Source organism: Perca flavescens, chromosome 17 (assembly GCF_004354835.1).
Source record: "Perca flavescens isolate YP-PL-M2 chromosome 17, PFLA_1.0, whole genome shotgun sequence".
In the NCBI taxonomy this organism is placed as follows: domain Eukaryota; kingdom Metazoa; phylum Chordata; class Actinopteri; order Perciformes; family Percidae; genus Perca; species Perca flavescens.
The window spans coordinates 26,205,241-26,228,758 of record NC_041347.1 but is presented as its reverse complement, the minus strand read 5'-3'; the positions used below and the strand labels follow the sequence as shown (position 1 = coordinate 26,228,758).

The 23,518-nt window shown below is 40.3% G+C and overlaps 1 protein-coding gene across 1 annotated transcript; it reads left to right on the top strand.

Moving 5' to 3' along the window:
- Positions 1 to 6,173: 6,173 nt before the first annotated feature.
- Positions 6,174 to 12,964, top strand: etaa1b (ETAA1 activator of ATR kinase b). The gene is made up of 6 exons (XM_028603449.1): positions 6,174 to 6,612; positions 7,244 to 7,372; positions 8,732 to 8,796; positions 8,897 to 9,006; positions 9,639 to 11,065; positions 12,034 to 12,964. The coding sequence occupies exons 1-6, from the start codon at positions 6,471 to 6,473 to the stop codon at positions 12,144 to 12,146; spliced, it is 1,986 nt and encodes a 661-aa protein (XP_028459250.1). The 5' UTR covers positions 6,174 to 6,470; the 3' UTR covers positions 12,147 to 12,964.
- The last annotated feature ends 10,554 nt before the right edge of the window (positions 12,965 to 23,518 follow it).

The window sequence follows — 23,518 nt, the reverse complement described above, 5'->3', positions numbered from 1 at the left end:
CCTTTTCGCCCCATGTGACCAAAAAGGGCTGCTAGGATTCTTTCATGGACGCCAAACCACCTTAGGCCGCATCTAACCACTGCTGAAGCCCACTGATCTGACACTGCAGAACCAGGCATTGTTTCAAATGCTTTCATTCACAGTCCCAGCCATTGGCAGACACTGTGAGATGGGTGAAATCCCAGCTTCGTGAAGCTGGCACAGAAACCCAGCATCCTGGATCCCTTCCACTTCAGAGAGCTCTGCCACATGCTAACTGTCATCCGTGAGGCACTGCTAGCCCAAAGGGGGGTCTGGTAGAATGGGTGGGGAAGTGAGGGAGAATGGGGGAGTAGACGGAGGGTGGTATAAACATTGGGATATACTCTTCACATACAAACATGGAAGACAACATGGACTCCTTGGAGATGCAGCACCAGAGGCCGTCAGAGGTGATTATTATTTATGCAGATACTACTCTGAGTTGAGCTTTATATTCTCCAGCTTGTCTCACTCACCTGGCATCTGCCCAGTGTGAACCATCCCTGGGATCCACAGCAATGATGAGCTCCCCTTACACACACACACACACACACACACACACACACACACACACACACACACACACACACACCTCCTTGTCCTCATTGCTGTCTACGCCTGGTAGATCCCCTGGCATGTTTGCTCCTCCTTCATAAACACTAGCAGCTGCTTGGGCAATTAGCCATTAGCTCTTTACTTTTTTACTATAATACCCAGTCCTCAGAAATCTCCACAATTAGCTCCTTAATTGCTTCTAAACAACCGAGGCGTAACCGATAAATAGAAGAAGGCGGTAGGTAGTTAGGTGAAGAGACAGGCTTCTGGGAAAGAATCAAGCTAGCTCGAAGAATCCGGGCTAAACTGTTCTTTCTCTCGCCCTCCCTGTGCAGCCTTTGGCAACTTTTTTTTTTTTTTTTTTCTGCCACGGCTTGCAAAAGGCTTGCAGGAGGAGGAATCACAGAGCGGGTAAAAACACAAGGCAATGGAGGGCTGATGCCTCATTTTCAAATTCAGGCTGACACATCCATGCCCTTTATTCCGTGGTCTAACTATCACTTCTGAGAAATGCTAACATTCAGTGTGACAGAGGGTGTTACAGTGACTTTTAGACGGGCAGGAGACGGCGCTCCCCAGGCGTGGATTTGCGTGGCAGCGTGATATGACACAGCTCGCTGTACAGAGCAATGGGGATACCCACAAGATTAGCTGAATGCATTAAAATGATGCATGAAACATATCTAACTGTTGATTAGATCGCCGTTGCATCCATACTGGCAGTTCCACTTAACCTGTTTAACATTGACAGCTACACCACTAACATGACAATGGCCTATAGGCCTAAATGGGCTGTCTGTCTGTGTGTATGGCATCACAGCTGACATGTTTGTCTAAGGAAAGAAATTGATGAATCAATGAAATATTTTTTTTTAAAGATGGCACTGCTTAAATGATTTGTCAATAAATTGATTCAGTTGATTAAGTCATTCATCTAGGAAAAATGCTAATATTTACTAGTTCTGTGAGGAATTGCAGCTTTTTTCTGTTTTATATCCCTGTACATTCAATATCTTTGAAATACTGTAGACAATGTTACTTTGGGCTTTGGGGCAATTGTTGATACATGTTTTGACATTTTATAGATTGAATAATCAATTGATTAATTTTAAAAAGTATATAACAATTTGAATATGTCCTCCAGAATTCAACTCAGGGTGGGAAAGCTGATGATGAATTAGAATTTAAACTACTATGCCACACTAAAACGTTTTTATATCATATAATATTTGCTGTATGGTGAACATATGACATACAGTTTGTTTTTTAATGATGAACAAAAAAATTGACTTAAGAGGATCTGGGGCACCTGAATGGTTTTCTTCTTATTCATTCCCTGCAAAAACAATTGTTTCACAAATTAAGAATGAGTTTGCCCGAGAGATGACACGTTGCAGTTGCCCTCGACTCCCGTGCATTTATCGTTAGCGGTAGCTAAATATCTGATATTTTTAAGGAAACAAGAAATATGCTTTAACTTGGGAAGTGGAGTCTCTGACTACAGGTCATCTGTTCGTAACAGTTTCCGGCATTCAATCAAGGAAACACAGTTGATTGGCTTCCCCAATTCTCTAGATTGATAAACTGCTTCCAAATGAAAACAATCAAAGCAGAACCAAGTATAATCAAGCATAGTAATTCACTGCAGCTTGTGTGTGCGTGTGCGTGAGGTTGTCTATTACAAAAATACTATTCCAGCAGCAGAGCACCTCTGTAATTTATTTTTTTTGTGAAGTTTCTCTTTATCCAGTCTACACTGGCTTTACTTACTGTATCTCACTTTCTCTCTCTCTCACACTCTCTCTCTCACACACACACACAAACACACACACACACACACACACACACACACACACACACACACACACACACACACACACACACAATAACAAGGAGGTATACAAGCACCATCTAGTGCTTTATTCTGGAAATTGCTCTGCAGAATGTAAGAAATGTGTTGAAGAATACCAAGTCTTCAGTTATTTTACATTTAGAATATTTGTTCCTAATTGATTTGACGTTAACATCCCAAAATTCTCAATGCAGGAAGATGGTAAATTATTTTTGCGTCGCATGAGAATGAAATAAAATCAGGACTAAACCCATCGCATTCGGCAAATCTGCAGAGATGCAAAACAGTAAAGTACACAATAGCCAATTGATTCAATTCAAAATCCTTTACTGTACTCTTGCTCCTCCTGACCACCTTGATCTCTGTATCCTTTCAGAAAAAAAAGAGGCTAACTTTTCAAAAAGAATTTAAACAAATGCCACATTTTTGATCACAGGAGTCATACAGTGTGTTTAGTGGAAACTCTGAATTGTGTGTGTGTGTGTGTGTGTGTGTGTGTGTGTGTGTGTGTGTGTGTGTGTGTGTGTGAGACCTGGTTAAATATATAACAGAAACATTACTCATGTACCTCCTTTCCTCAGCTTTCATAGATAAGAGGATCACGGCGGTGGAAATATGGACTAGTTTCAACAACACAAGGATTTATCTGGAATCATCAACTCACATGTCACTAACCTGTTACCACTGAACCAATTATTCACTTGACTAAGACGTGTGCATGCAAAAAGCCACATTTTTTAACTTTCACGCAGTGAAATGCCAAATATGGTTTAAAGGAATGATATTACTAAGTTCTAGACTCTTATGATTCTGATAGAAGACCAAAATAGGCAATAAAAACCGTTAAAAGGTTTTTGACGTTTCCAAATTAAAACTAACGTATGAGAAGCTTCTTAAGCATAGATGTATATCTATCGGCATCGGCTCTGAAAAAACTGTTGTAACATTTAACTACTCTAAACACAGATGTTTAAAAAAACACACACACACACACACACACACACACACACACACACACACACAAACGTAATCCCTAACAATTTAGTACTGGAGACAAAAAAGTGTAGAAAAGAAAATGTCTATGATTTCCCAACAGGCTGGAAAAGTCACAATAACAGACAAATCCAGGTTGAATTAAAAACAATCTAAAGTCTAAGAGGTCAGAAAAATAGTCTGGAGACAGAGACTGTTCAAACTTCTCAGAAGTGGACTTCATGTTTGACAAATGTCTTTTAATTAGAAGTGTCAATTCAGTTAAGTCTAAGATTTTGGCACTGACATTCACTCCCTAAACACACTAAAACAAAAGATAAGCTGCTGACCCATCAGCCACCTTGGCTCAAAAAAGCCTTGCTAACATACTTACCCTAAGTGCACTGTATTAATAGTTTCTTTGACCTTTGATCTTAAGGCTCGAAAGTTATCACTTTAGATTGGTTATGAAAGTATTCTCGCCTTAATGTACCTCAGTGAGCTGCAGTTAAGACGCTGATATTTGACTACCACTGAGAGCGTATCTGGTGACTGAGGTTTAAAGTCCTCCTCCACTCAAAAATGTGCTGTTTTGTGACCTTCACCGTGCAGAATATTGTATGTTTGATAGTGCAAGGCTGCTTTCACATTCGTCTGATGTAATGGGGGGAAGTTTCTCAACTTAAATCTGAGTTTAAGACATGTACGTACAAATATGATTAGTGACATTAAACATTTTAGAAGCTAGCTTGGAAGCCAATTATGGTCAAATATGCAATTTCCACATAAGCGTGATATGGATTCTTAAAGCCTCCACCGCTCATACTCTCAAGAATTAAGTTTTTGCAGTGAAGGAGGAGACATCTTCGGTCCAGGCGTAACACTTTAACACTTTTTTGTGGGAAAAAACAAACTATCATTCCAAGTATTTATATATATATATATATATATATATATATATATATATATATATATATATATATATATATTTTATATATATTATATTATATATATATATTCAAGCATGTATTAAGGGTTCTCTAAAAGGAAAAAGGTGATTGTTTGGATTGAAGAAAGCCAAAAGCTGACATTATGTGCTGGTATTCTGCATATTTGAATGACTGAGAACAAGATGGGACACTTAGTTGAATTATATAACAAATGCAAATTAAATTTTTGTGCTTGAAACTGTGAGGAAGATGAGGCTAGTTTCCTCTCATATGTTCCATTCCGACTTGTTATTTTCTTGGTTTTGGTGTATTGGCAACGTTCAAATATGTTTACAAAAATACAACACATCAGACTTTGTTGGTGATAGAATGATAACATTGTGGACCTCCAACGTCTGACAATAAGAGAAAATAAGAACTAAAGAACTATTATGCTGTTGAGTAATCTCATATGCTCACATCCACATCCTGATTATTACATGTTGACTCATCTGACCTACTCTATCTGGTTGTTATTGTAAGGATACCGACTGTTGAAAAAGATACAGCGAAGGCTGATCCTCACAGTCTGATATTCATAAAGGGAAACCAGTTGCAGACAGTAAAAGCCTTAGTACTGTGGTAACCTCAACAGACCTTTGTGGCATTTTTGCCAAACACCATGTAATATGAATTACATGCCTACAAATTTGTTTGAGTCACATAATAAACATTTGTGAAAAGTGTGATTGATTTATTTGACAATATGCATGCAATCCACACAAACAACAACCTTCACAACAAGGCTTCCACAAACAAACAAGCTTCAGGCCCAATGAAGCCTGCACAATTACTGGCTGAACATATGGGTAGACCTACTTGGTAGTACCCGGCTGTCTGCCATAATATTTACTGTGCTGTTTGCATCTAGCCAAGAGTACAGGCTCAGATTTAATTTCTGTATTTCATGAAGTTCCCAGATAAATCACACAGTTTTGGGAGCTTTCGCTGCCCCCCTTTTCTGTTGATACTAACTTTGAAATGGAATAACTGTAGTGATAATTGTTTTTTCAGCAGTGATGTTTCCAGCAAATGTAAACATGATGAGACAGATTTGAGACATTTTTTTTTACTGGGGCTCTGTAGTCAGAAGCACTGGTACACTAAAGTCCAGTGACTGTCAAGGTCCTTGAAGAGATTTCAGTGGATTATCACTTTTATTTCTTAGAGATAAGATAAAAACTGATGCCTACTTCATTGTTTTCTCACTTAATCTTCAAATCAAATGCAACCACTAATGTTCAGTTGGGGAAGAAACATTCAGATATGTTTAATTTTATTTAATTTATGGTGTAAAATCCTACCAGAAGTTAACTCGGGGCACTTTTCACATATAGCAGGTCTAGACCACACTATAATATTAAATGATTAATTTTACCCATTTTATGTAGCTGGTTTATTCAATATATCGTTTTACTTTTTGTTTAATTAACTGTAACAATGGATTTGATATGATCATAATAGGTTTAAAAAAAATTTGATCTACAAAGTCACTTGTAAGCCTAACTCTGCTAAATAAAAGTAGTGCAATGAAAGTAGGCTATGACAGTATTTCCCTATGAAATGTAGTAAAGTAAAGAAGTAGCATAACATTTAAATACTTGAAGTGTTTAAATTGCTAGTGAAGCACAATTTGGCTAACATTACTTCAGAATTGTACACAAGTAGGGCCTACAATACTGATGTAGACTACTTAGCAGTTGGCTAGTACTTTCCACCACTGCTAATATTTCCTTACATTGTGCTTTTATGACGGACCGTGAAAGTGAAATACCGACACGCATATGTTCGTACCTTACAACAGCTCAGTCAATCAGCCTCTCGAAAACATTTGCGGCGCCGTCGAGCGAACTGCGACCAAAAAACCGCCCGGCAACCGTAGTTTGATGACGTTACAGCCAACATGGCGGCGTGCTCTGAATGAATGAGCTCAAGGCAGAAACACAACAAACGTGTTTGCGAAAACATTGACGAACCGTGACTATAAGGTGTCAGCAGCGTTGTCTTAAACCACGGAGCATCCACCAAGAAGCAGTTAAAACAATAATGTTCAGCAGAGGCTGCTGCTGTTTTAGTGAACGATGTCAGAGCCGAGGACACATGTTGCTGCTCCTGAGTTCACTGAGCTGTGGGGGGGTGTTTCCAAACTTTCCAACAACAATTTACAAGACACGAAAACAGGACAGCAGCAGACTGGCCCATCAACATCAACGATGTGTAAAGGTGAGGCTGCGGACTGATTTCTAGCTATAGAAAGGAATAACCCGATGGTTTGGAAACAACAGCCCTATTCTTCTTCTCTCGGCGGCCATTAGGCGATCAAACAGAGTGACACCAGGCTAGCTGACCTCTTACTTAACTCAATCACACTAACTTTCAGAAAAAACAGGCATTAGCGAATACTCGACAGTATTGCTCCACATGACGTTGTGAGAAAGATTATGCATTGAGAAAAACAACTCAAGTGAGATTGTTTTAGGATTACTAGAGTGCTTACATGTCTAAACTTGTAAAAAAATAAATAAAAAAATGTTAGGAATCTTATTCGATGCTATGTTTTTGTGTGTAACGTTACTGTAGCTGCTAGAAGTTGACATTATGTGCTGATCACCAGAAGCTTTCAATTTGACCAGTTTAATGACAAAACAAGTGTGTATCCTAGATCTGCATTCCTGTCAGCATTGAAAAGCCTAAAAAAAAAGCCTTTACATAATCAGGTTACACTAGTAGGACACTACCAGTCTAATCATGTATAATACTGAAGTTAAAAGCAAAAAAAGAACTAACCATAGCACAGGGACTGTGGATGATTTAGCTGATATGATATAACGCTTGATATCTGTTTGATACACAGATTTGCAGAGCCCTAAGCGCAGAGGCTACAGCAGATACCCCGGCTTGAATAACGGGGATTCTCCAGGTGATGTGGAACCAACACAAGACATTTTCTGGGATCCCACATCGCCCACTTCAGCTAGTACTGGTAAACGACACCGAGACTCAACACAGAAATCACATCTGTTTTCTTTTCATGTACTGTTATTTATACAGGCTGTCGCATCTGAATGACAGTTTCTACATGAATGACACGGCTGCTGAACAGGCTTCTTGCTGTTTAGGTGTGGGGATTGAAACCATACATTGATATAACTAGCTCTTACATTACCATGCACAGGGGTTAAATTGGGATTTGTTATGTGGGGGGGGCTCTCCCTAGGGGGGTCCAGGGGTATGCTCCCCCGGGATTTTTGTTTGAAAAATAAACCATTAAATGGCACTTTCTGGAGAGTTTTGTACAAAGAAATGGAGAAATCAAGTCTTACATGATATGTGCAAAACTGCAAGGTTAAGAGCCTATACTTTGCATTGGTGTAGTATCAACAGGTATTAGGGCATTTAGCATTTACATTACTGTTAATCAGTCATCACTTGATTACACATTGCATTACCTTGGTTAAGCAAGTCTGATATTTCTGTACTTCACACAGATCAAACACAAATATGCTGACTGAATAGATTGCTAGTTTATTTTGAGTAACCAGCTAGCAGTTCTCATGGCAGTTTGCTCATAATCCGTTGTCTGAAGTAAAATGCTCAAAACGTCTCCTGAGAAATCACACCGTCAACCTAATTATTTAATTGAGATTTATTTTCCTTACCTTGTCATTCAAGGCCAGGGCAGTTTTTGTACAAACCAACATTGTGCTCTCAGATGAACTTGACAAAGTCGATCTGCTGCAGCAGCGGCGGGCCGCAGCTCGTGAGATTTTTTTTTTCAAGGCAGTAGAAGGTCTTCTCGAACTTTAGCGCGCTTCCACATCCCGCGCAACTAAGGATCTCCCAGGAACATTCATCAAAAAATATAGCCTAAGCCTACCTAGATGTGCATGCGTGAGCGGTGCGCGATGGTCGACTGACAACGAGATTAAGCAGCTGAACAAGAATACAGCCGTGTTCCGATTGTTCTCATCTCCGCCCCGCCGAAACAAAATAGACATGCCATTTCAAAAATCTTTCATTTATTGTCAGAAATATCATGTTTTCAAAAGCATCACTTTCATCAAATTTTATGTGACAGATTTCCAGTAAGCAACTGACTGCAAGCAGGCACATCCGGACACAAACGAGCAGGCTTATGTGCCGGGGCTGAGCCCCGGAGAGCCCCGGCCCAATTTAACCACTGACCGTGCACATATAAGAAACCCAAAAATAAAATAAATTAATGTGTTTCAATGAAAAGTATTAATGGTATTACAACTTGGGTCATATTTATCATGTGAAATTGACATTGTTTTTAGGGTTGTTAGTAGTATAATAAGTATTTGTTTCAATCTGTTTTCAGGGTCGGGGCTCAGGAACACCAGAGTTGTGGAAATATCAGATATTGTCAACCGTATTGCTCCAAAGGTGAGTTTTTTTTTTTTTTTTTTTTTTAGTTTAGGATTTTAGTTTGTTCAGTTCATATTTTGAAAGAAATTCTTCAACTTTTGGCTTATGTCTCACCCAGGATGTGATACGGAAAGGGACTGAATCTCCTCTGCTGCAGTGGATAGGTGACAGTGCCGTCCCATGCACACCCGACATTCCAAAGCCAAGAGCCAGGAAGAAGTCCTCTCGGTGGGTAATCGATTTATTGACCCAGATACTCTTAGACTGGGGACCTGGGTTATTATTCCGGACATTAACAAACACTATATGCAAGCATTATAGGTCATTTTACCTGCAGCAGTAGCTGAGTTTCCGTTGTCCTGTAATTACCGGTCATTGACCGAAAAAAAATGATGAGTACCAAAAATTGGAATTGTCTCTAGTCAGAATGAATCAAGTAATAATTTTATGAGCCTGTTTGTTTGTGCTGTAGTTTGTATTATTTTATTTCCTTAGACTAGCAAATGGAAACATTTTTATTTATTTTTTTATATTCAGATCAGCACTTTAAAATGTTGTGTGCATTGCTTTAATTATTTTGCCCTCTCTGCCTGTAGCAAGTAGCCTACATTTTCAATATAAATAGTATAAATCTACATCCCTTGATGATATTATTCTTTATATATAGACTGCCTAAAAATTGTAATGCGGAAAATATTTGAGTGGAACTTTCCCCATTTGACCAGTAAAATGAAACCTTACAGGTCACATGACCAGGACCAATTTTTTTAGCGGAAACTCTGAGCAGTAATTTCCTAGTAATTTTTTTTTTTTTTTTGGATAGTTAAGGATTTTCCTTGTCTATTGCTTCCTCTCTGCAGGCAGAGCAGTGTGGACGACCTCATGAAACTGGCCAGGCAGTTTGACGAGAACATGCAGCAAGACAGGGAGACTTCAGAACAGCTTAACACTGTCAACAATAACCTCAATGAATGTGTGAACACTTCCAAAACAAAACTGTCAGAGACATCATTCCCAAGCAACGTGAAGGACCTAAAGTGTCCATCCTCATCGGATCAGGTGGAGGCAGAGCTGCACGCTCTGTTTGACTGCTCCACTCAGAGAGTCAGCGGCCGGCTAAGCCAGGGCTCCTCCGCATCGGTCCGTTCACAGGAAATCAAACACCAACCTTTGACTTCAACTTCAGCTGAACCCCAACAACCAGGGCTCCAGTCACCTGACAAGTCTGGCCCGGCTGCACATCCTGTTGGAGAAAAAGGACCTTGTGTTCTTAGTGTGAACAACTGTGATGACTTTGATGACGACTGGGAGAATGATGACCTACTTAATGACTCTTTTGTGCTGGCGATGACCCAGAATCCTGACCAGCAACACGACACCAACCCGAAAACCACCTCGCAGTCCGACACTAAGACAAACACTACTCGGTTCACCTCCGTTTGCAGGCCTACTGCAAATACGAACTCTGCACATCAGCCTTCGAACTTGCACTCAAAGCCAAGCTGCAGTGTGCTGCAGGAACTGTGTCCCGTGCCAAAGACTACCAACCGAAGCACTTTCAAGTTAGAGCCCAACCCTCACTTCCAGCCCAAGACGCCTGCCAAGGAGGTATCCGAGTCCAACTTCACTGTTATACAACTTAAGTCAAAGACGTCTGACCAGAAATCTGCTACCACAAAGACACTGTCTATTCCTATTCCTGGCAAGATCACTAAATATCAGAAAGGGACATGTGAAGCTGCAGACTCTGTTAAAGACATTTCAGACAGCTTATGGGATGACGGGGACGATGACGCGCTGCTCTACCAGGTATGTGACAGCGTGGAGAGGATCTCCAACAGTCAGCCGCAACAAGCGAGCCCTAGCAACTGCCAAGAAAAACAAGATACTGCTGTAGACAGACAGCGAAAAAACCCTGCGCCTCTGCCAGTCGACAGGTCCTGGGCCACGAACGCCGGTGCCAGTGCTATTAGACAGTCGCCATGTGCTTTTGTTCGTTTTAACTCATTACCAGGGACTAGCAGGGAAACCGTGAACTACCAAGGATGGAACATTCCCATGAAAGGTGCCAACGACAAATCACGGATGTCTCAGAGCCTCCCGGGAAGCAGTGTGAGTCTGGGCACATTTAACCAGTGCAGGGATTCCTCTGGAACTTTCCAGGCTACGAATGCTACGGTGGATCTGAAGCCACATACAGTGACAGCCAGGGCACCGCAGAACTCCAAGTCCCATCACTCAGCCTTCAAGAGAAATGTATCTGACTCAGCAGCTATAAGCAACAAAGGTAAGCTTTGATACTTGCCACGGGGCTCTATTAAAGCTATAGTGCGTAGTTTCTGTTGCCCCCATGAAGAATTATAAAGTATTGACAGCAAAACTGTTGGCGCGTCCACATGAAACAAGGCCCCACCCCTCATCCACGCAGTTACTAGTAGCCAAGGAGGACATGGAGGATTAAAAAAACATGATGGACTCTTCACTCAAGCTTCTGCGCAGGAAAGTCCGAGGTAGTTCTGTGGAGCTTAGTCTTAATTAGCTTTGTAGCAACTCATTTGGCAATGGCTTAAATTTGACTGACTTTCATTAATATCCAAAAGATACGCACTAAAACTTTAAAGCACGAGATATATATATATAAAAAAGATAATTTAAATTAAGTTTTAGTTTGAATGCTTAATAATGTTATCACAAATGTTTGCATAAGGAAAAAAGTCAATGCATCTTTGCGGTTTGTCTTTTCCGTCTACTGTCCTCAGTACTTTGCTATACGACTGGATATTGAAATGAAAACTCAAAAGTAAAACAGATGTCACATTTTGTTCTTATAATCATTGACATTTCAGTGCATGTGCACATGAACAATTCTCCCCCAAAGCAAGTAAACATAGCACAATGGCTTTAATTTGGGATGCTGTCAAGAGTCCAAACCTCAGGAAGCTTCATTTCCAACGAATAGCAGACTGATTCTGTTCTGGACCTGGAGAGGTTTTTGTTCTTTCAAATTAGCTTCACCATAGGTACCCACTGGTCCTAGTTATGGTAGCAAAGTTGTTATTTAATTTCATTAAAACTCAGTTGTTTGAGTTCATAGCAATATCACACAAGCTCAGATTTAGGGTTGCTTTGGCCTTTTTTTTCTTCAGGTCTTTCTTCACTTTGCAGAAGTGTTTTTATTCTCAACGTATCCTCGCAAATCGTAATGAGTGTTTGTTTTCTTTTCTTTTTTTTCCCACTCTCCTTCCTCCTTTCTAGTTTTTGTCACAAGCCAAGTGACATGGAAGTGCTCTGCGGCCGAGATCGAGAGAAAGAAGCAGGAGGCCTTGGCCAGGAGGCGACTGCGAATGCAGAACGCCTCAAAACCATAGAGGAGCTTCGTCCTGACTGAAGGGATATTATTTTACTGTAATGAGCCTTTATAAAACTTGTCATTCCACTCCAGTGGTTCAGCCACCTCCTTTTAAAAGATGTTACCGATGATGATATCCAAGATGATATCATGTCAATGTTAATAGTTCAAGATTTATTACAGAACGGACCTAGTGTCTATTGAAAGAAGGGACTGTCTGTTGGAAGAGCTGCTGGATGTTTTTGTTGCAAAGGTAGAAACATGTTTATAAAAAGCGAGTTTTATGCACAGATTGATGCAAGTCTCAGATCTGTTGCTGGAATAACATTAAAAAGAGATTTTCATTAGCTTTTTCACATTCTGACAAATTGTTTTTACATCCACATTTTTGTTTATCTTTTGATTTTTGCACAGGTCAGAATTAAGTGTTATACTGTAAAGACAGTGTTATGGGCCTTCTCTGTAGGCACAATTTATTGAATTGCCACATTATGCACCTGAGGAAGATAGACTGCAGTTTTCTTTACAAGTTTTGATCAGCTGTGTTACTGTATAGGGGTAGACCTGGGATAGACAGGTGAGACAACAATCAGATAACCCTTTTGTTTTTACCTTAGTGCCTTAGTAGTTAATGAGTTTAACTCCAGCCCCTGTTATTTCACAACATGATGGACTTGGCTGTACACATTCTGCTGATTTATCATTTGTCATGATGTTTATGCCTAGTATGAACACTTTATAATATTACTAGTTTCTATGCTTTACCCTTACAGTACCAGCCAAACCCAAAATAAAGGAATAAACATTTGAGACTGTGAATAAACTGCTCCAATCACACTTGGTGTTTATGCAGCTAAAAGTTCTTTTTAAGCCTACTTTAAAGTGAATAGACACTCACATTGTGATAACTCGCACTAAACGTGTTAATTGGCCAGATTGCGACTTTTACGCTCATACGGTACAGATGAAATTGACCGGCTGCAATGTTTTACACACACTGAACGTAAGCATGGAACCCCTGGTCAATTTGGTCCAGTGACAATTTGAATAAATTTGCGTTTGAGTTCTAAACAATTCAATACAACTTTCAATTAAATTGTATTTATTAGCAAATCATCTGTCTGTTCTGCTGTGAAGCTCAGCAGGCTCAGTCAAGACTATATTTTTAGCCACCATGGGAAAATACTGACCCAGTAACTTTGAATTCAAACAAGCTCACTAAAGGTACTGTGAGTCTCTAGTTCACGCCAAGATAACGCTGATGAAACCATCAGGGCAGTTTTTTCAAACTCCCTTTACATCCACAGAAGACAGCTGTTTTTACAGGCTAAGTAGTACTCGTGAGAAATGAACCGGACCACATGTCAAATTGGTGAAGTCCCCCTTTAAAAAACTATTTGTAGATTGTCTTTCAACCGCATCATTGTCTGTACTTTCAAATCAAACAGCTGGTCAGGATTTTGAGTGTTCACAGACTGCCTCCTTACTGCAGTTATTGGCATGCATTACTCTAACCTCTGTATTGCTGGACTGTTGACAGGTCAAGCATATATGATGGGCCCATTTCGCAAACACTCAAATCTGTTTTCAACAAGTTGCTGCCTAAAAAGGAAGACCATTGTGAACGTGCAATAGCCTCAGTGTGGATCATATTATTGTTATTAGACGAGGGATTATTTTAATATGAGGGCTAATTTGTCCTCTGGCCTCTTATCACGCTACTCACCTGCTGTAGGCTACTGTGTGTGAGGGTAGTACAATGTTCCTCTTTGTAATCCCAAGAGAATTCCCCAGTGTTCCTCCCTCAAGCCCATCCCCAGCCATTACATGACTGTGAGTTCCCAGGTGTGTGTGTGTGTGTGTGTGTGTGAGACGGGTGGTCTGCAGGTGTGTATATTTCAGTATTTATCCCATTCCGAGCACGTAATAGGCCCCATCCTCCTCCCTGGCCTGTCTGTTTCCCCACCCTGTCCGACTGTAAATCAGATGGCAGGGCAATTTGGCAACAGCATAAAGGCCCCTGGTTTTTATGACTATGATTATGGTTATGATGATGACTAGTATTTATTTCAACTATCTGATGAAACCCTTGGCTAAAGCTAACAGGTGTCGAGCAGGTACAATATCGTGCTCGCTGAAGGATCGCTGTAATGTCGCCATAGAGAGCGAAATATCGTCCACCAAACAGAAGAATGGGCTGTTTCAGCACCCACTCGTTACGCCGTACATGCAGCAATTTCTGATTATTGGATGGGAGTGGGGCGCTACAACGTCCTCTTTGTAGAGAAAGGATGATTTATGGCTGTTAGTCAGGCATAAGGCAGTAATTGCCGCTGTGACGATTATGTTACCATGGCACCTGTTTAAACTGTCTATTCGTATGTGAATGTTTTCATTTTTGGAAGAGGGGAATTTGCAGCTTGAAACTGATGTGTGGAGACATTAATTGAAGTTGGGAAAGGGTCTGGGATAGTGTGGTAACAATTAAGGGGGAAAGGATAGTATATGATGGACAGATTTGTGTTGTGTTATCAGGGAAGGTTTTTTTTAAAAACCAAAAGAACCTGGAATATTTTTTTTAAATGTGCAGTCTATTCAGCAAGTACTACAAATACACTAATGTGTCCTGATATTGTTGAAAATACTTTTTACTGCAATTTACTGCATCCTGTAAACAACAATATACTGTTCTGACACACAAGCTACAAAGACGACATACTGTATGCTCACACCGGAATAAGGGTGTTGATATTAATCTCTGCATTGAATGCATCGCGATGCGGACGTGGGCGATTCTGCATCAATGCAGTGACAGACCCTAATCGATTATTGCCTAATGATGTTGCTTGTTGATTTTCTGGTTGCTGCTTTTTTAGGCTTTGCCTTTTGTCTGTTGTCTGCTGTGTTCAGACTCCACTACATACAGGAAGTGTCTTTTTTTAAGAGCAGATACAATAAAAAGGGGAGTTTATATATATATATACAGTACAGGCCAAAAGTTTGGACACACCTTCTCATTCAATGTGTTTCTTTTTTTCCCATGACTATTTACATTGTAGATTCTCACTGAAGGCATCAAATCTATGAATGAACACATATGGAATTATGTACTTAACAAAAAAGTGTGAAATAACTGAAAACATGTCTTATATTTTAGATTCTTTAAAGTAGCCACCCTTTGCTTTTTTTGATAACTCTGCAAACCCTTGGTGTTCTCTCAATGAGCTTCATGAAGTAGTCACCTGAAATGGTTTTCACTTCACAGGTGTGCTTTGTCAGGGTAATTTGTGGAATTGTTTCCCTTATTAATAAAAAAGCAAAGGGTGGCTACTTTGAAGAATCTAAAATATAAGACATGTTTTCAGTTATTTCACACTTTTTTGTTAATACATAATTCCATATGTGTTCATTCATAGTTTTGATGCCTTCAGTGAGAATCTACAATGTAAATAGTCATGGAAAAAAAAGAAACACATTGAATGAGAAGGTGTGTCCAAACTTTTGGCCTGTACTATATATATATATATATATATTAATCGATTTGAATCGTTGACACGATAATCGTAATTGAATGAAATCGTGAGACCAGTAAAGATTCACACCCCTACACTGGAATGCAAAATAGTTTACACTTTGGTCTATACATGTTACTCTTCATGTACACATTTAGCACTTAGTATTGATGATTAGGGACGATGCACTCAAGGCGTGACAGCTTAGAGGCTGTTTTGCAGTAATGAAGGATATGGAAACAAAGATTGATCAGATAACTCCACATTTCCTCTGGACGGGTAAATTGAATGAGTTATGGTCTCCCTTCCCTTAAAAACTGCTGTGACGGTGCCTTTTAGCACCGTAACATGTAACTCCAGGGTTGTGTTAGCAGGTGAACCTCATGAAGCCCAGACTTTTGATCTGTTGAATAGAAATGAACATTGCAGACCTAATCTATATGAGGTCAAGTCATAGTCTAAATCAATTTTAACAACGATAGGGCCATTTGAAGATCTAAAAGCAAAAATGTTTTGGATTTTAGTCTGTATTGGTGGATGTTTGCCTTTTGATGTTCACTGACTAGAAATTGTAGTTCGACCCACATTTTCACTTATTATTAAATCACTGTTCAAGAGAATGCATTCACAAAATATTTTATGAATAAATACATAAAAAGCTTACAAAACTTGACTTTGGAAAAGTATAGCCCACATGAGTTCAGGGTCAGCAACAGAATAGCTGAACTGGAATCAGAAGCTCGATCTTATTCCTGCCACCATAACCTCACCCCATTCGCTCTTCTGTTTGATTATGTGTGTAGATGGTTGCCATTTTATGACTATGCCAAGCTAATAAGAGCAAAGGAAAAGTGGACTTTAATACCCTCTGACAGCAAGAGTTTTCCAATACTGACAGGTGATAATCCACTAACCATAAATGCAGGAGAAAAAAAAAGAAAATCCTACTTTGTTCCATCTTGCTTGCATTCTTTATCTCACGTCATTTGGTTGAATGACTACAATGATCCAAGCAAGTCAAGCTCAATTTTATTTACTTTCCCTGTGTTACTAAACTGCTAAAAGTAGGGATACAGATTGTGAAAACAATGGTAATACTGTTTTAGGAACCAGAGCTGGAAGACTATTCCCCTTATGCTACCTCTCCTTGCCTTCTTTCTACACTCATCCCAGTATGGGGTTGAAGTGGCGGAAGTGAGTAATGAGACCTGGAGGCATACTAGTGTTCAGGATTACAGATGCATTTGCAGTAGATTAATATGAGCCAGAATTTTCCAAGGGCATCAACTGTTCTGCAAAACAGACTCCAAGAACAGCAAACACACATTAAAACGTCTTTAAAAATACGACCTGAGGTAGCTATTACCTTCTTAACCCAAGTGCAGAGCAGCCATTGGAGATAGCATCTCTAATCGCTTTCCCATGCTGTGAGGCCGTGCTGCAGAAAGGCTAAACACTGTTATCATAGCTCGCAGATTACCTCCCAATGTAGGACTAATGCATTTCACACATACATCAGCTTCCTTTTTTCACTCTTTCTTACTATCCAACTCTGGCTATCTCTCTCTCATCTGTTTGTATATCTGTGTCCCTCTCCATGTCTGTCTCACACACACACACACACACACACACACAAAGAGGAGGAGGTGTGCAACGCTGTGGCAGCAGCCTGTCAGCAGCGTAAATGACCTGTGAAGAGTTTCACGGTGCGTGTCATTAGGCAGCTTTAGATTTGTTTCAACAGCGCTTTACCTGAGGGCTCCATTCATGGGCCCCCAGGTATGACTGCCCACCCCACTGGGGGGAAGTCGAGGGGGGAGTTGCCAAATTCCCCCACTCCCTCTGTGGAGGACAGTGATGGAAAGCCCATGAGCATGACGGGGCAACACTTAAGTTTAGAGTTCAGGGTGTTTTGGGAGTCTAGAACTGCAAGAGAATCATCTTTTTCTGGAAACATTTTACTGTTATTCACTTTTATTTAACGGTTAGACACGTTTTGCTTTGACTGTAAGAAACAGAATTTCTTGGGAATTTCACAGACAGAAGAGTTGATCATAAGACATTAAAGCTGCATTCACATATAGGTGAAAGCCTTATATTTTCATATCAACAGTTCCTAATAGATATATTCTCTGTGGTTAACTTTTTTCTGTCTCTTAACATGAGGTACAGAGTGTTGTGGTGATATATAGCATTAACACTGGAACCTTAATATATTGCTTTTAGTGTAAAAAACAACATAGCTCCAATTTTGGTGATTTTGAGAGTCTGAAAGTATTTTTTTTTTTCACACACCTGAGGCAAACTGTACAGTACAATTGTGTTGTTTAGTTCATGTTCGTATCCAAGAAATTTACACCTAAAACATTTCTAGGAATATAAGTCGTGTAAAGGTCAACGTCGCCCAGGCGTTGTAGTGATGATGAGTAAAGAGGTGTCGACCAAAGTCTTGATATTATAATCTAAATCATTGCTATGGAATGGAAGGAGTAACAGAAAAAAAACACGTCTTGTGAAGGATTTATTAGCCCCATGAAAGCTCTGCAATCAACTGAACTTTTTAAATTCCATGTCTTGTTCACTGTTCAGACCAGGATTATCGCCATGTTTTTTTTTTTATCTTCGCTATCCAAACTGATCCTGTATTGATATCCGGGCATCACCATGCTTTATTAAGCATGCTGATAAGAGGCTGCAGACTTAACCGTGTTTTGAGAAACGAAACTCTCTTGCACACAGCCAACAAATATCCCTGTTGCCACATTCCTCCGGCCTATATCTGCCAACACCTTTGCGCTACAATGGCTTTGGCCTTTTTTTCCCCAGCCTGTAATAGTCAGCGTGGGCTGTAATGGTCTGTTGACAGGTTTAGGCTGAGGTAATGTTGTTGCTGGGCTTTACAGTGAGGTGCCAAATCTTCCCCTGAGGACAAAAAAAGGAGCAGCAGATTCAGGGAAGCTAGCTATTAGCTTTCTAATACGCACTTTGTTATCGGCCGATATTTATAACACAGTTTTGGGAGAAAGAGCCAGCAAATCATTTTATATCAGGGCTTTCACATAATGTCGGCTCATTTTTTTAAGGACTTGGAGGTAATTGCAGGGTCAGTTGTTGCTTTGTTGTACAGTAAGAATAAGAGACAATTTGTTAGCAGAGCGCTAAAATGTTAAGTGGTGCTAGCTTCTGGGAGATGTGTGCTCTTGAGTTAAAATGGCCCCCGCTGTGCAGAGACATAGTTCATTATTTGAAGCAGGACTGCATAAAGAGAGGCCAGCTGAGTGGAACTCCAGCTGCTAGACACACACACACACACACACACACACACACACATACAGATGCAACGTAGAAACACGCCATGGAAAATGCAAGGGGAAGCAAGACTGTTGAGGCCAGGGAGTTCCCTTAGCAATGTGCAAAGCAGATCAACCGTACACACACACACACACACACACACACACACACACACAAAAACAAAGCACTTGCCAGCTGACCATCTCCTGTGGGATGGAGGTCCCAGGGTTCCGCAGTGTTTCAAAGCCACACAACCAACCACACACACACACCACACACACACACACACACGCACACACACCTGCCAGCTGACCATCTCCTGGTCACACATTGGTCATTGTGACCTTTTCAGAGTCATGCTGGGTCCTGCCGCTTGCATGCTGATGGTGACTAGCTAATGATGGTCGGTCTTTGTACTGTTAGATCATCTGGCTCTCATTTAAGACTGGTGATAAAGAGGAGAGAGAGGCTGCATTACACAGTATTCATACCCTGCATGTTTGTCAAGTAAAGCTTTTTTAACCAAAACATTTTGGAATGCTACGTAGCCTGCAATAAACCTGATGATAGTCCGCAAAATGTTACTGTTTTAGTCTTCAGATTTTTATTTAAGGAGCTTAAGTTTGGTTTTTCCCCTTTGTTTACTGCTAATGCTAAATAACTACCTAGTCTTTCAAAACAGAATTTGGTTGTTGCCACACACACGTCTTTTCCTCCCAGCAAAACGCCACCCAGCACTAAGTGTCTCAAACAGCAAATGTGAGAGCCTTGGTGACCTGGATATACTGAAGCGCTGTTGCAGAGGAGAAAAATACATGCAACCACCTCCTTATATTATATTATTATATAAATATAGTATTGAAAAGGGTGGTTACTGACTGCGTAAACACCCTGCACAACACACACACACACACACACACACACACACACACACACACACACACACACACACACACACACACACACACACACACACACAAGAAACAACCCTAACCTTTACTCCAGTCCCATTGTAATCCTAATTCCAATCTTGACCCTAAAAATGACATCTGACCCTCACATAGCTCCTTAAAGACGTGAGGTCTTAACTTTGAGATATATTCCTTATCTTTTTATCCTTGTGAGTTCATTTTCTCTTTGTAGCTATAGAAATACAAGAACAGACACAAACCTGTTTGGAGCCAGAGGCTGGTCCAGGTCCAGAGCTCAGCGTTGTCTGCTCATTATCACTGATTCCATTTCCTGGCTCTGATAAAGCATGACAGATAGAAGAGGTGTAAAGAGGCTCATATGGACAGAAGATCAACACTCTCTCACATAGTTATAAGACGATAATTCTTTGTTATGTTCACTAATATACATCCTTTTTTTCAGTCTTGCACTCACAAACACAATGTATGCCAAGTAGAAAAGCAAGGGAAAGGAATGCCAACACACAGCAAAGCAACGTTTGCAGCACACTCTTCTCCTCAAAGGCAAATTGGGAGTCCCCAGTCAAATTACTCGAGCTGTTTCCAAATGCAAATATGTGTTATCAAATCAACAAAGCAACTAAAGATGCAAATCCAGAGATCCATGCTGCTCGTTTAGCATCTGTTGGGAGGAAAAGAAATGAAACATTTCCATCAAGGCTTTGCCCTGTGTTTTCTCCGCTGAGAGCGAGACACAGATTTGTATGTTTTTTTGTTTGATTTCGGTTTTGAAAGTCTTCGCAAAGGCACCGGGGCCCTTCCGGCAGCACGGGACTTCACCACGCATTTGGTTGACGAAGCAGTCCCATTTGTTGGGTTAGCTAGTCGCCAAGTTTGCAGTATGTAAAGAGAGGTTGGAAACAGGGGGAGACATCTGAGCCAAAATCAAGGTTCATCCCTGCAGCTAATATACACTCTGCCCCAGAGTGGAGGATGATATTAAATGTCCATGGTGAGTTAGCCTCAGACTTTGTATTTGGTAGTTGTTGAAGGAATTTACAGTATCGTTCCCCTGCAAACACTCTGTTCCTCTGCACGTCTGAACAATTTCCATTTATGTATAAAGAGGGTTGCTTTAATTCTTTTCACTATACAAATTTGGTGAAATACTGTTCACTGTAGTAATGATGTTACTCCAGGACCTCCAAAGTGAGTGCAATGAGTTATTATTCTGGAGTTCTTTAATGTTACTGCAATGTAAGAGAGGTTATACTGGTGTCACTGGGTTGTTACTTTTTAATGTATTTCTTCTTTAACAGACTGCACAGTGTGGGGGTTGATGGGGAAGACAGAAGTGTGTGCAACAAATCCAACAAAGCCATGAATCATTTGTGGCTCTACAGCATTGCAGACACACAAGGAGAGCCTTATGACAAGTGAGGATTATTTATAGAGGGCTTTCAAAGGGATAATCCACAAGATTTGTGTATACTTTTGTTTTTATTTTGGCCACATTTGCAGCTTATCATTACAGCTGGGATGTTTCTCCATTGGACATTGGACATTTTTGCCCTTAGATGTGATAGTAGGGAAGTGTTTAGATGGTGCTTTTTCTTTTGTCTGTTCAACAGAATTATTGCAAGATACTAACGTCCCACTTTTTTTTTTTTTTTTTTTTTTTTTTTTTTTTACTACAGACAAACTGCTGCTGGCAACATCAAGGGCATCATTTTGTATGCAGCAGAGAAGTTTGTCCCAGAAAAGACCAGATTGAAGGTTAAGTCCGTTGAATGTGAGGGCTTGAAGTGTATATTCTGTGTGCTGCACAATTATTGATAAGAAACAAAGAGAAGCAAAAACAATTGTTTAAATATTTTGTATTTCATTACTTTGACGGCTCAGATTGTCACCAGTCAAAGATTTTATTTATATATTTCCAGTTGCATACGCTGAGTCCTTGCTCGTCTGACTACATTTCCCCCACAACATGTGACCAAGTCACCCCAACATTGGTTTTGTCTATCAATAGTGTCAAAACATGCCTGTCACACATGCCACCTTGACACATAAGGCCTGTTTACATGCTACTAACCCCCCCCCCACACACACACAGCCACCCAACCGCCCACACACAACCCACACTAAAGGTTACCATGCTGGGATTTTAATCTACATGTGAAATGTGCTCTCCTACGCTTCTTCTTCTGTCTAGTCAGCAATCTGGCTATTGCCCTGTGATTCAGAGAGCCTCACTTTATTGATTGAATGGGTTTTAGTGTGGAACACACACACACACACACACACACACTAGAAAACATACATTCATCCACGTACGCACACACACTGGTGACTTTGTTGCAAATGGAGGGAGGGAGAGGGATGAGTGTCAGGCCTAGCGTGATGGGCGAACATCAATCATTGCCTGTCAGCCTCGCCTTTTTTCTCCACCCCAACAGCCCCCCTCCGCCTCCTCTCACTTTTCTTCTGCCTCACTGATCAGCCTTTGTTTCTAATGGTGTGTGTGTGTGTGTGTGTGTGTGTGTGTGTGTGTGTGTGTGTGGGGAGAATGTGGTCCAACCACATGGACAAGACGCGGGCTGTTTGCAGGTGTTATCGTTCTCAGCTGCCAATTAAGTCTTGTTTCGTTTACTCTCGGACCTTCAGGTCATGACAAATGCAATGCATTTTAATAAGTTTTACATGTGATAGACATTAGGGACCTGTTGTCCTCTATATGTGCGCCTGCATGAGTGAGTGCATTACAGTTTGTGTGCTTGCATGTGTAGAAGTGATGCATCAATGTATTTCTGCCCCTTTGTGTTCAGATCATTTACAGTATGTTGTGAGTGGAGGTATTTCAAGAAGCAACAAAGGTTATTAACGGTGGGAAATGAACACTGCTCGGTGTCATTAAAGAAGAAGTGTGCCAACCTTTCATATCAGTGTCTCTTTATCGGTGTTGGGGAGAACTACTACGTGGGAAAAAATCTTTTATTTGATTCAAATAAACTCCCAGTTGTTTACTCAGAAGTGATTGTTGTGTTAGGGCAACGTCATGGGGAATTTGTCTATAGAGGTACAATGCTAATCTGGTGGAGTACTCTTAAATTATCCAATATTAAGTACTATTTTTTTTCCTTAAAAAAAGGTTTAAACAAGTACAATCTGTCAGTGCAGTGAGATAATGGTCTTGATTCCAGTGAAGCAATTTGCCTTATTTTGTCCCTTACAATATACATTAACTTCTGAAACATCTTGATTCAAAACAGGTTGGAATACAGCAATGCTGCAGCACTAGCAGATTCTTTAATTTTCTTTCTTTTTAAATAAAATGTTCACGGCAAAATAATAAAATAATAAGGGTGTCTGTGTTAAAATGTACAGCATGTATATAATAATGTTTATTTCCATTTGCCTGTCTCTGTGTCCATCTGACGTTCTGTGTGCTTCATGCTTAAAATTTCAGAGAAACCGGAGGATAAGAAGACATCCGGAACTAATAGACTTTCCAAAAACTTGAGCTCAGAATATGACGATTTATGAATCGGCCCAGGACAAGTGCTGCGTCTGTTTGTCAGGGAAACATATATTTCTTCTTTTCCCTTTTTGGAAAAATGGATTTGGCCCTCCACCAATCACTGGGAGCGTGTTCTCTTCATGTTGTGCCAAAAACTACA